Source organism: Octopus bimaculoides, chromosome 1 (genome assembly GCF_046866305.1).
Source record: "Octopus bimaculoides isolate indiv1 chromosome 1, ASM4686630v1, whole genome shotgun sequence".
NCBI lineage: Eukaryota > Metazoa > Mollusca > Cephalopoda > Octopoda > Octopodidae > Octopus > Octopus bimaculoides.
In genome coordinates, this window is record NC_142928.1 from 194,018,024 (window position 1) to 194,033,023 (window position 15,000).

A 15,000-nucleotide genomic window follows, 5' to 3' on the forward strand; every position below is an offset into this window, starting at 1 on the left:
GAGCTCTCTAAACTTTGCCCAGGCTATTCTTATTCTAGCAGCTACACTTTCAGCGCACCCACCCCCACTACTAACTTGGTCGCCCAGATAGCGGAAGCTATCGACTACCTCTAGTTTTTCACCCTGGAATGAGATAGAAGTTGTTTCCTGTTTGTTTGCAGTCTTTATTGCACCTGAACATCTGCCACAAACAAAAACTAACTTGCTAGTTAACCTGCCTTTGATGTTGCTGCACCTCTTATGTGTCCATAGCTTGCACCGGGTACATCTTATAGAGTTACTACCTACTCCTTTTCTACATACTGAGCAGGGCCATCTACCTGAAGGGGTTTGTGTTTTATCTACCTTCCTACTTATTAGGATTTTGGTTTTAGCTAGGTTGACTCTAAGGCCCTTCAATTCTAGACCTTGCTTCCACACCTGAAACTTCTCCTCTAGTTCTGATAGTGACTCCGCAATTAGGGCAAGGTCATCAGCATAGAGGAGCTCCCAGGGGCAACCTGTCTTGAACTCCTCTGTGATTGCCTGGAGGACTATGGTAAATAATAGGGGGCTGAGGACGGAACCTTGGTGGACCCCTACCTCTACCCGGAATTCATTGCTGTACTCATTTCCAACCCTCACCTTACTGGCCGCATCTCTGTACATGGCTCGCACAGCTCTCACTAGCCATTCTTCTATCCCAAGTTTCCTCATTGACCACCAGATAAGGGATCGGGGGACCCTGTCAAAGGCTTTCTCCATGTCAACGAAAGCCAGGTACAGAGGTTTATCCTTGGCTAGGTATTTCTCTTGCAACTGTCTCACTAGAAATAAGGCATCAGTAGTGCTTTTACCTGGCACGAACCCAAACTGCATCTCATCTAAATTGATTCGCTCCCTAATTAGTTGGGCTATGACCCTCTCTGTAACTTTCATAACCTGATCTAACAGCTTGATGCCTCTGTAATTATTTGTATCTCGCTCGAAAATCCTTACACATGTCACGGGCACAAGTGCCAGAAAGGCGACGCTGGGCACAGGTGCTATCCCGATTTCGATTCTTTTGAGCAGGATGGGCTACTCAACCTGAAGAAGATTCTAACTGGGCCCCACCTGCAAGGTCATGCGCTGTTTATCTTGATAGGAAATCACTATGTCACGCACATATGGTTGTGATGCTTATGCCTGGTGTACCCTTATCAGACGGATAGTCATGATGGGTATACTGGGCTTTGTATAATTGTACTCCAGTGACTCTTTGATGGTATGTGCTGCTCTCTCACTCAATAATAATAATGATGATGATGATGATGGTGATGATAATAATAATGGTTCCAAAATTTGGCTCAAAGCCAGCAATTTCGTGGGATGCATGGGGTAAGTCGATTACACCAACCTCAGTGTCCAACTGGTACGTATTTTATTGACCCCAGAAAGATGAAATGCAAAGTTAACAGAATTTGAAGTCAGAACATAAAAATGGACAAAATGTCACTAAGGGATTTTAACTGACATATTAATGATTCTGCAATCTTGCTGATTGGATAGATGTATATCTAGGACACAAAGATTATGGTAACCTGAATTATGTAGTCTTTCTGATACAGGAAAAACTCCAACTAGGGTTAAAGAACGAACCCTACAGATCCAGGATTACCCTGACCACCAAAGGCACAAGCCCTCTCTCATGCTCTCCAATCTACAGGTACATACTTAATGTAGGGCCACTCACTCTAACCACTTTTGCCAGTCATCCACCTTTTCACAAATTCATTAAGTGAGGGCACTCTCCTCTCCACTCTCGCTTTCCTTTCCAAGTGGAACTTAAAAAAAGTTGACTAGAGCTTGACTGAAGAGGAAGGTGTCTTTCCTCAATCCTTTCAGTATCTTTCACCACACAACCTCTTTTGCCACTGTCACTAGACAGAAGAACATCACCTGCCCTGCCTTATTAAAGGTGGGTGAATGAATTGGAGGTGATCCTCATAATGGATTTGGCTGTCAGTCAGATTTGCCCAACATGCAATAACAACTGCTCAATAATAATATATTATAAATACGATGAATAATTAGTAATTATAATCTGTATAATGATATAATAATAAAATATTACTTTGGACATTGTTCACTCTTAAGTTAATCAATTGATGGTAATTATCATGTAATTCTAATTATTTAATTAGATTATCTTCACATGCAACTGATTATCTTATTCATGCAACTTGTATATATTTTGATAACTGAGTAAAAGGACAAAGTATTAGGTAGAAAGGAGGAAGAGGTTTATTCTGATTGTTTAGTTTGAAAGAAACTATTGTAGTTTTGTAACCCCAGGTCATCACTAATTGAGTAACCTTATGATCAGCTGTGACAAACTTGTCTTGTTTTCAGAAAAAGGATATCTAGGATTATGTTATTCAATCTGTCCTCTTAATTTAAGATATGTAGTATGGTAAGATATGGAGGAAATTTGGCTTCTATTTTTAGCAGGTTAAATAAATGCATAGAGGCTCCCCTTCATAGACTTGGTAAACAAATAGTTATGTTTGTCATGATGATGATGATGACGATCATCATCATTATCATCATCAGCATCATCAGCACCGTAATCATCATTGTTTCTTAACGGCCAGTTTTCCATGCTTTCATAAGTCAGATATAATTAGCTGAGGCAGAATTTCTATGGCTGGATGTCCTTCCAGTTGCTAACCCTTACCTGTAAGGTAATGCTTCTCCATGGCCAGACATGTTTTCATGGAAGACTGGAAATGAATAACACTGCTTGTAGGATGGTGATATTACTTTTTTGTTTCCGCTTCCATTCTTAGCACTACTATTATGGTGCCCTCCAGTTGTTCATTATTTCTCAGAATTTACCTAGACAGATCATTGGCATGCCCCAACATTTTTGAAGGCAGATATTCTATTCTATAATCATAGTTTAATAGAATGGTACCCCACTGCTGCAGTCTGTTTGCTGTATGTGTTGGGATTCCTTTCTTGGATCTGTATATTGTTATTAGAGGTCTATGGTCTGTTTGCAATCAAAAACGTCTGTTGTGAATGGACCTGTGGAACTTTTTCACACCAAATATGATAGCCAATGCTTCTTTTTCAATCTGGCCATAGCTCTCTTTCACTAGCAATAATGTCCTTGATGTATGAGCTATGACTTTTCTCCTGACATCATTATCCTTGAGTAAGAGATTGGATCCCCTCCCATACACACTAGCATCTGTAGCTAGTATTATCTCTAACTTTGAGTCGAAATGTGTAAGATTTAAGTCTGAAGCTGTTGTGGCAGACACCCCCCAGTGACAAGTGGGCTAGTCCACCACTAATAGACAGTGGACAGACACAGCAAGTAGGGTCAGTCAGCGAGGTATGCTGTACGGGCCAGTCACACAGATGATGAAATATGTCGTCATAATGCAGGACGAGGAGTCAAACTACACGCAGTGGCAGATAAGACACAACAAAGACGGACCATGTAAGAAGACACAACAGCTACACATAGTGAAAAATATATAAATTCTATTGAAAAAGATTCTGAAGAAAAAAATGTCTTAAAAATCCCAAGTAGGATTTGAAGTACACACAGAGAAAAATATATAAATTCTATTGAAAAAAAGATTCTGAAGAAAAAAATGTCTTAAAAATCCCAAGTAGGATTTGAATTACACACAGAGAAAAATATATAAATTCTATTGAAAAAGATTCTGAAGAAAAAAATGTCTTAAAAATCCCAAGTAGGATTTGAAGTACACACAGAGAAAAATATATAAATTCTATTGAAAAAGATTCTGAAGAAAAAAATGTCTCAAAAATCCCAAGTAGGATTTGAAGTACACACAGAGAAAAATATATAAATTCTATTGAAAAAGATTCTGAAGAAAAAAATGTCTTAAAAATCCCAAGTAGGATTTGAAGTACACACAGAGAAAAATATATAAATTCTATTGAAAAAAAGATTCTGAAGAAAAAAATGTCTTAAAAATCCCAAGTAGGATTTGAAGTACACACAGAGAAAAATATATAAATTCTATTGAAAAAAAGATTCTGAAGAAAAAAATGTCTTAAAAATCCCAAGTAGGATTTGAATTACACACAGAGAAAAATATATAAATTCTATTGAAAAAAAGATTCTGAAGAAAAAAATGTCTTAAAAATCCCAAGTAGGATTTGAATTACACACAGAGAAAAATATATAAATTCTATTGAAAATGATTCTGAAGAAAAAAATGTCCTAAAAATCCCAAGAAGGATTTGAATTACACACAGAGAAAAATATATAAATTCTATTGAAAAAAAGATTCTGAAGAAAAAAATGTCTTAAAAATCCCAAGTAGGATTTGAATTACACACAGAGAAAAATATATAAATTCTATTGAAAAAAAGATTCTGAAGAAAAAAATGTCTTAAAAATCCCAAGTAGGATTTGAATTACACACAGAGAAAAATATATAAATTCTATTGAAAAAGATTCTGAAGAAAAAATGTCTTAAAAATCCCAAGTAGGATTTGAAGTACACACAGAGAAAAATATATAAATTCTATTGAAAAAAAGATTCTGAAGAAAAAAATGTCTTAAAAATCCCAAGTAGGATTTGAAGTACACACAGAGAAAAATATATAAATTCTATTGAAAAAAAGATTCTGAAGAAAAAAATGTCTTAAAAATCCCAAGTAGGATTTGAATTACACACAGAGAAAAATATATAAATTCTATTGAAAAAAAGATTCTGAAGAAAAAAATGTCTTAAAAATCCCAAGTAGGATTTGAATTACACACAGAGAAAAATATATAAATTCTATTGAAAATGATTCTGAAGAAAAAAATGTCTTAAAAATCCCAAGTAGGATTTGAATTACACACAGAGAAAAATATATAAATTCTATTGAAAAAGATTCTGAAGAAAAAAAATGTCTTAAAAATCCCAAGTAGGATTTGAAGTACACACAGAGAAAAATATATAAATTCTATTGAAAAAAGATTCTGAAGAAAAAAATGCCTGATAAAACTGGAACTCTAACACAGAACTGAACTACACCCAGTGAAAAATAATATAAATCTGTTTGTAGGATTTTTGTCAGGTCGCCATGTGTTAGTTGTGCTACCGGTAAACAATGTAGACTGGTACTACCTGTGGCATTCTGAAGAGAAAAATGTGTGAAAGAAGGAAAAAAAGGGGGCAGGTGTTGTGGTCGACACCCCCCAAGTGAGAAGTGGGCTGGTCCACTACTAATAAATAGTGGACAGACACAGAAAGTAGGGTCAGTCAGTGAGGCATGCTGTACAGACCAGACACGCAGACAGTTCAGTTATGTCGTCATAATATGGGGCATATCAGAAGTTAACACATATTTTAACTCATTAAAGGCTTTCTGGCATTTCTTTGTCCAAACCCATTTGGCATTTTTTTTAGTAATTCATTAAGTGGTGCCTTTACTTTATGTATATTTGGGATATACACTTGGTAATAATTTACCAAGCCTAGGAATGCTTGTCACAAGGCAGCAGCATACATCCACTGGAAGGCCTGCATTGAATATAACACCAAGACCACTGAGAAATGGCATGACCATCAAATGAAAGTATTTATGAAAAATGAGAATGCTACCATAGTATAGGATATGCTGTTTCATACAAACTGGGAAGTAACAGCAAACCACCAGGACATCCTTATCAAGGATATGAAGGAAAAGAAATGCCTAGTAGTAGATGTGGTGATGCCATCAGAGGGAAACACATCCACTAAATTCATCGAAAAATTCTTAAAGTGCAGAAACTTAAAAATAGAAATAAACTGGACGAAGACAATAGATGCTGAAGTAATACAAATTGTTGAAAGGACTGAACAAATTAACTGACAAACTACCTGCTTGCATCCATAAGCTTTGAAATACCAGCATCCTGGAGACAGCTAACATTCTCAGTGAGGTGCTTTCCATTAAATAGTAACAACACATCAATTGACTTCCTAGGACCATGGATTGGATCCTGGCATTATAAGGAAGGAACAGAAACAGGATTCAGTGAATAATACTAATTATGTGCCTTGGGTATGTGCTCTGGTTTGTTTTGGTATTATTACTTATAAAGGGTTGAAAGTGTATGGTGCTATTTTCTGTATGTTATATATATATTCATAAGTCCTGGGGTGTGGGTTATGTATTTGTTTGCATGTCTTTTTTATCATTCCCAAAACACCTATTATTATAGAGATTGTTTATTTTCAGGACCCACATTTGAGTTATTTCTATTTCCAGATCTTTGTATTTCAATAGTCTTCCCATTTGTTTTAGAAATACTTTGTCATCTGCTGGGACCGATATTTCGATTGACACGTAAAAGCACCCACTACACTCTCTGAGTGGTTGGCGTTAGGAAGGGCATCCAGCTGTAGAAACTCTGCCAAATTAGATTGGAGCCTGGTGTTGCCATCCGGTTTCACCAGTCCTCAGTCAAATCGTCCAACCCATGCTAGCATGGAAGGCGGACGTTAAACGATGATGATGATGATGATGATGTTGAGGCATTATTTTTCTTAGTGGTCCTTCACAACAATATCTGGCCGATTAACCTTGATTTCCTTATCTATGTGAACTAGCACATCTCAGCATGATCACTTTGTCATTTCCTAAAACCATTTCTGGTGTATTTTGTTTTCTGTTGGCATTCCATTGTGTTGGTGCAACTTCTAGTGTATATAAATCACTACTCTGTCATGTCTTTCTGGGCCAAGACAGCTTGATTTATTGAATATTTATTTATTTTTATTTAAACACCATCATCGTTATTATTATTATTATCATTATTATTTTCGTTGATGTTGCTTTGTTTAATACAAGCTGTTCCAAGTCTCACTCAAAGGTCTCAAGTAATATCTGGATGTTTTACAGTGGGTGTTTTTTTTTATGATTAGTAATGATATATGGCAGGGAAAGGAGACCAAATACTAAGAAACAAGATTTTGCTAAATTTGTAATACTTGCGATTTTGACCAAGATGTAAGAGAATCAGATACTCACATTATCATCATTATTATTATCATTATTATTATTATTATTATTAAGTCAGAAATGGTCCGAACTTTTGCTAGCAGACGAAATAAGACCAGCAGAATCTTACTCTCCAATCAAACGAGAGTTACCTGCCCTTGTCTCCAGCTCTCGATCTGTTTGTTTATTAAGAACCTCCCTCTTCTTTCATAGTAATCGCACATTACTGATTAACAGTTACACCTACAAACTTCAGCTTTTGCGGTAACAATGACGCCTTCCCCTACGAGCAAAGGAATCCTGGATAGCATCCAAAATGTTACTCCCGACATGGAAATAGCCTATGCTGGATTTGATACATCGGATAATGAATTAATAGACCGACTTGTACCAGACTTCCAGCGGGGAGGACCTCTTGCGCCATACAGACAAAAAGCTTCGTTCAATTGGAAAAAGATGATGTTTTTCTTAGATGGAAAGTCTGTTATCAAATTTAAGGTAGTTTTTTTTACATTGGTCTTTCCCCACCCTCCTGGAAATTCATGAATAAGCACCGGGACACACACACACGATACGTACGGGACTTGTTTTCCGCAAGAATCATTTATATGCACTTAATACGTTTTATTGTTTAATTGTTATAACAAGGCTTTATAAATGTTTTATATAACTTTATTCAATTCAGCATTCTGCGTCTGCTATATAATTTACCTAACGCCGTTATCTTTGTTACGAGCTGTAATGTCTCATTAACTCTTTACAGAGTTAATGAGATGTTAGTCAACAGTTCAGTTGATGGTTTTTTTTTTTAACACTCATAATATTTTTTAAGGGGGTGGGGAGATTCATCACTTCTTTTTTGGCAAGATCCATTTATTCGGGATCGACAAAGTGAAGTACCTGTCGGAAAATGGAGACGTGGGGATTGATGGTATCGATTAACGCCGTCCGTCAAAAATTTAGATTATATAATGATTACGTATATAAGGCGTATGGCAGCAGGTTCCGTTGAACCTGGGGTGTGCGACCAAAGGAGGCACTTAATGTTGAGTTGACGTTCTTCCTTTCTTGTTTGGCTCATGTTTGTGTCTTCGCTTTTGGATTTGGATTTTGGCAACCCATTGTTTTTGATTTCCGTATAAAATTTTTATTTCTTTCATGTCTATTTTTTGCAGCTGAACAGTGAAAAACACGGTCGCGCGCGCACACACACACACACATACACACATTCATTGTCTCACATTTGCACGGGCGACTTGAACAGTGCAACACACGCCAACACAGTCGCACCCACTTACACACACATACGTATATTGATACATGAACATACGATTTTTTTCTTTTAGTTGTTTCAGTCATTTGACTGCGGCCATGCTGGAGCACCGCCTTTAGTCGAACAAATCGACCGCTAGGACTTATATATCTTTGTAAGCCTAGTACTTATTCTATCGGTCTGTTTTGCCGAACCGCTAAGTTACGGGGATGTAAACAAACCAGCATCGGTTGTCAAGCGATGATAGGGGGACAAGCACAGACACACAAACATATACATACATACATACATATATATATATATATATATATATATATATATATATATACACACACATATACGACGGTCTTCTTTCAGTTTCCGTCTACCAAATCCACTCACAAGGCTTTGGTCAGCCTGCAGCTATAGTAGAAGACACTTGCCCAAGGTGCCATGCCTCGACGGGCAGGTGTGATATAATTGAAAGAGCATGCGAGGTTAAGAGAGTTAATTTCAGCCTGTATGCGTGCACACGTTCTTATTGTAGTAGAAAACCATAGACAGTGAGAGAAAAGAAACTGAGAGAGTGAAAGCTATAGAGTCGAGAGAAGTTGTGTCTCGTAGTTGGCTGGTTGTAACCTTTCTCCCTCTGGCCGTTTGGTCTCAAGTGGCTGCCTGCTTGTGGCCATGACTCTAGTTGGCCTCTGTTTACTAAATAATTTCTCTATTTGCTAATACATGGCTAACATAGAGGGGACAGTACAAGGACAAAACAAAAACATTTAGGGACTGGGGTTATACATTAGTTAGTCAGTGGTAAAAATCGAGTATAATGAAATCGAAAGGATATACCAAATTGTAGTATTTATAACTATGCAAAACCTGCTAGAAGGATAGACATATCTGTTATCTCTGTTCTAGCTTTTGGTGAAATAGAAGAGGTTAGAAAGGTCAAGTGGCAAAGACATAATTCTGCTTAGCAAAGACATCGGGCAAATGTGACTGCTGTCACTCACAGAATAACTATTGTTTTACCTTGAGAAAAGTGGTGTTGAACTGTTAAGTGAAATTTGGTGATCGAGGATTGAATCCACGCCATGCCTACATGAAGCTACTACATATATACATATATATATATATACAGGCTCAGGAGTGGCTGTGTGGTAAGAATCTTGCTTCCCAACCACAGTTCCGAGTTCAGTCCCACTGCGTGGCACCTTAGGCAAGTGTCTTCTCCTTTCGCCTCAGGCCGACCCAAGACTTGTGAGTGGATTTGGTAGATGGAAACTGAAAGAAGCCTGTCATATATATATATATATATATATATATATATATATATATATATATATATATATACACACACACACATATGTGTGTGTATATGTTTGTGTGTGTTTGTCCCCCCAACATTGCTTGACAACCGATGTATTTAAGTCCCCGTAACATAGCAGTTCGGCAAAAGAGACCAATAGAATAAGTAGTAGGCTTACAAAGAATAAGTCTTGGGGTCGATTTGCTCGACTAAAGGTGGTGCTCCAGCATGGCCGCAATCAAATGACTGAACCAAGTAAAAGAATATATAGATGAATATATATGTTTCTTTATTGGCCACTCAGGGCTGAACACAGAGGGGACAAAATACAAAGTAGAGCTTTTCTTTTGGGGAAGAAAGAAAAAAAAAAATAGAAGTAAAAAGTGGGGGTAGAATTTCGATGAAAAGGGATCGTGGAGAAAAAAAAAAGGCCGATCAATAGGGACTGTGTATCACAGAAATGTCATGATATAAAAAGGGGAAACAGATTAAGTTTATCTGTGGAACGAAAAGCCTACAGAAAAGACCACAGTAACCTTGGTCAATAATGTCATACAAAAAAAATTACATTACAGTAAGTGATTCTTTTTCCTTTCTCTTTTTGGTTCATAGGATTCTGCTCAAGGTTGCTCCATCATTCACACATGCCATCCTTGCTACATTCACCCATCTTTTTTGAAACATTCACTAGACAAAACTTCCCTCTCTACTCTCACCTCCTTCAAGTGATGCTTGAAGAAGTTGATGAGAGATTCACCAGAGAGGAAAGTGTTTGTATCTAGACCTTTCAGACACGTCCACCACACCCACTCTCTTGCCATAGCCGCAAGTATGATGAAAATGGCTCTTCCTTCCCGTTTCAAGGAAGGAGGCGCGACAATATTCACGATAGACTCAGTTGATAAACCAACTCGTCCCACATGCAATAGCAGTCATTCGACATAGGCCTACAGATTGGAAATGGTTGGACACTGTACGAGTGCATGCAGAATGGTTTCGTCACTCTGACTGCATCTCAGGCAGGTCGGCCCCATGTTTCTCGAGCCATGCCTGTAGAGCTTATCCTGAACGGGTAACACTTCTCAATAGCACTGCCAGACCAGGAACCTCTGGAAGTTGTCTATAAGTCCCGGCCCGAAAGTCGTCTTGAACAGGTGGGTCAGGTATTCTTCATTGACACCCAGGTTCACCCCGAGATCATCGTCGTACCTCTCCTCCACTAATCCCATATAGAATGCTTTGGCTGTGTTGAAGTCGCTCAAGGTCAACCTGGTTCGACATAGTTGCTCGAGAGCAACTCGATGCTTGCAGTGCTATTCACCCTTCTTCGACCTCTTTTTGATCCATGTCTGCAGTTCAGTCATGGAGACGAGCTGTGGGAAAGCGCACCTCACAAACAGCGATCACACCTGTTCACTATCGTCTGCGTAGAGCCGGAGATGTCGCAGTCTCAGCCTGTGTCTGTGCATCATCAACCACGGCATGCCCGGCCCTCCTTTTAACAGGTGTTGGCAGCAAATAGATCGCTTGACCATTGGAACGCTTCCTTTCCACAAGAAGCGGAAGATTAGTTTGGTGATGGTAGGGTCGGGACAAGGCATGACGGTCAGGCGATAGTAGATGACAGACGCGATGTACGTGTTCGTCACCGCCGCCTGACCTTTTAGGGACAGTTTCCTCTTGCTCCATTGCCGGGTGAGAGTGATCACCCTACTTGTTATTTCATTCCAGTTCTTCTCCGTTTGGAGGTCCGGACCAAACCAGACCCTGAGCAACTCGACCAGACCGTCAGTCCAGCGTCCCACAATGGAGGCACTGTTGGATGGCATGGGCTTGCTTCTCCAGGTGCCGAGCCACAAGCCCACTGACTTTTCCTGGTTGATTTTTGCTCCTGTTACTGCTTCGTAGTCTTTCAGTGTCTTGCCGACCAGCTCGATGTGCTTCTGGCTAGACACTATGATGGTGATGTCATCCGCATATGCAGACACACTCGTCCTACATCCCAGTTCTCATGGGATGCCCCTCAGTGTCGTCAGCTTCTGCAGTAGTGGCTCGAGAGTCAATACGTATAGAAGTGATGAGGGGGGGCATCTCTGACGGACCGAACGTGCAATGTTGAAGGGTGTCAATAGATTTATGCGAATTATTTATCCATTTATGCGAATTACCGAATGGATGCCTCTGTATAAAGCAGCTATCCAGCCACAGAAAACAGGACTGAAACCAGCTGCTATGAGGACAGCCTCCAAATATTGATGGTCTACCCTATCGAAAGCTTTGGATTGATACAAATTGATCAGCGCCCCACCCATGCCAGGTTCCTTAACTACCCTGTCTATGATGTAGCGCATCAGATGGAGGTTCTCATGGATGCTCCAGCCTGGCATGGTGCACGTTTGTGCCTTGTCAACCAGTTTCTCGATGACAAGCGCCAACCTCTTGGCTAACACCTTGGCCAAAATTTTCAAATCTGCATTGAGTAGAGTGACGGGCCTAAAGTTATCTATTATGTCCCTCTTGTTTGGGTCTTTCTTCAACAGTGTTACAGCTCCTTGGCTTACAAAACTGGGGATGCTCCCGTTTTGCTGCCAGTTGCAGTACACTGCTGCCAAGATGTCTCCAAACAAGTCTGGCATACAACTGTAAAGCTTGTAGGGTAGACCATCCAAACTCGGCGATTTGTCCCTCAAGCATTCTGCCATCGCGTTCCGCACTTTCACCGCCATGATGGCATCTTTGCAGCACCTTGCCTCTCTTGTTGAGAATCGTGGCAGGCTGTGCAGGTAGGCACTGGAGTCCACCATGTGTTCTCGCCACTTGTCCTGAACAGTCAGGCAAAATGCTGTTGAAAGGCCTCACAATTTTTATCCCTACCTGTTTGAAATCATTACATCATTTTGTACTGTTTAGTACATCTTTAGGGGTAAAAATTGGCCAGCATAGTTGTTGAAGTTGAGAGAGTCCGAAGCCTAGTCAGGTGACTGTTACATTGTTTCCCAAGAAATTTTGACCTGATCTTAATTGAGGTTGCTAATAAAATATCTGGATAATTTTTGGTGTTTAACAATCAATATTCTTTTCTCTGTTAAATTTCTTTCCCACATTAATGTCTAATTTGATAATTTTCAAGCTTCAAAAAAATGATGTCTAAAACGGGGTAAAATGAGTAATGTCTAATTTCAATGATTTCTTCTCTTTAACTCTAGCAAATCATGAAGAAGCGACAGAGAATATTTTATGTTGAATTTGTTTTTATTTAGTCAAGTTTTGTTAATTTCATAACATATGCTATTTTCACCTGACCCTTTTTCATTTGACCTAGATATTACCTTTTATTATTTTTTTTGAATTTCTGATCTTTCTGATGTCTAGGGATGGATATTGATGTGTATGAGTCTGTTTTCTGGAGACTTGAAGCAACAAACTTACATTATCTTGACTTAATCATTTTGTCCCAGCCAAGCTTGTCTTTTATATACTCAAAGAGAACGGCAATCATTTTCTGAAATAGTGATCAGATCATTTTATAATGTCTTTAATGCACTTAGAAGGTAATTTGCTTAGCTGATATAGGTTTTGTAAGGTAGCAAACATTTATAAACAATATATTTTAGAAAATTACTATTTTTAAATTTCACAACAAGAGATATTCAACAACAGTACTTTGGAGTAAAGATTATTTCCCAACATAACATGGCAGTCCTGGTTTAGGACTAATGTTGCTGTAATTTAGCCCCAGGAAACTTCGTCTCCAGCTGGCTATATGACACGATCTGTGTCCTTATATTTTTAAACAAGGGAATCTAGCACCCCCACTCAGCTCAAAACAATATCTGTGTATCATGATTTCCGGGTTATTTCAGCACAGAATAATGTTTGGCTAGAGGTGGCGCTGCCAAATTCCCATTTGAAATATATAGTTTTCAAAGTGGGGGTGCTAGATTCCCTTGTTCGAAAATATAAGGACACAGGTCATGTTGTATAGCCAACTGGCGATGATGTCTCCTGGGGCTGTATTATACCAACATTTGTTCTAAACCAGGACTGCCATGTTATGTTGGCAAAAATGCTTACTACAATATATTTTGTTGTAAAGTCAAAAATGCTGTAAAAATTCCCTGTTGTGTAATGCCACCATTCAGTCACCCTTTCACCATAAATTTCAGTCTTTGTGTTTATAGGATAAAAGATTGTAATTTATTAATTCAGACATTGCTTCCATGACTGAATACAGACTTGTTACTGCTTCATTGAACTAGATACGAGGCATATTCACCCTTGTATGAAGCCCATTCACTATATTTAGTCAAAGAGAAAATTACTTACTTTTAAACTAACTATTCAAAAGAAATTTAGAATCATTATGAAAAAAAACCCCTTGGTTCTGCTCAGTTGCCTCAAGTTCAGGTAACGCTTTTTTAATAATGAGTAATTAACAGTTATAATTCGGGGTGTATAATTCTGAGAGTGTAATGGGTGCCATTTGTGTGACACTGGGGTGTGTTTACATGCCACTGGGATAGGTGCCAATTTGTGTGACATCAGTAACTGCTACAACTGTGATTTTGTTTGTCTTGATGGATCTTCTTCTCAAGCACGATATAATGCCAAAGGTCTTGATCATTGCCTTTCTGAGGCCCAACACTTGAAAGGAACTCAGCCACTTTGCCTCTGTGAATCCCAGTGCTCGAAAGGCATAGATTACAATTATGTTGATGTTATTAAAAAAAATATTTGGAGGAATTTTCCCAGCTTTGTTCTTTTATAACTCTTTTTTAAAATGCGTTTTTAATTACTCGTTTTGCTGAAATACATTTCTCAGAATGTAGATTATGCAATGTCAATTTTTCAAACATATATCTGAAAAAGTAAAAAAAAGGTTAATATTACTAAATTATGGAAATTAGCATTAACAAAGTCATGGGGAGGGGGACACAATGGTTTGAAATTCTTTCAAAAGTTGTTTTAAATTCTATCAATGTATCCATATTTTACATCCTCAAAAAAATATTTCTGCAAAATTTCACTAAAAAATAAATACCTCTCACAGAATAATGAAGAAATGAAGTTGGTGGGGCACCAAGTTGTAGATTATTCTCAAGTAGACCTGGAAACAAAATACTGTGACTGTCTTCTATTTTGAGATAGAACTAATCATTAATCGAGATGTGTCTGTTGAATGAAAAACCCTGTTAATCTAAAATAATGTTTTTTAAATAATGTATCTGAATATCTATTGGAAATATTTTACATGGAATTTTTCTGCTTTAATGCTTATTTACAGAACACAGTGTTTGAAACATTGAAACAAGATCCCCTGTTTGATCGATCACAGGAAGTTGATAAATCTCTTGAAGAGCTAAGGGAATTGTCATTTCTTCGAGTTCGACGCCTTTTTGAATATAATTTTCTCTCTGATGAACTCCTCTTTAAAAATCCACTCCTTGCCTGG

General features: G+C 38.2%; 1 protein-coding gene across 1 annotated transcript in view; it reads left to right on the forward strand.

Annotated features, from left to right (window-relative positions):
* Positions 1-7,193: 7,193 nt before the first annotated feature.
* LOC106871617 (peroxisomal acyl-coenzyme A oxidase 3) overlaps positions 7,194-15,000 on the forward strand; it is a 45,266-nt gene continuing 37,459 nt past the window's right edge. The window contains exons 1-2 of the mRNA XM_014918185.3: positions 7,194-7,482; positions 14,833-15,000. The exon at positions 14,833-15,000 is cut by the window's right edge and continues 66 nt beyond it. Of these exons, the coding sequence (XP_014773671.2) occupies positions 7,255-7,482; positions 14,833-15,000 (396 nt within the window). The 5' untranslated portion in view covers positions 7,194-7,254. The remainder of the gene's footprint in view (positions 7,483-14,832) is intronic.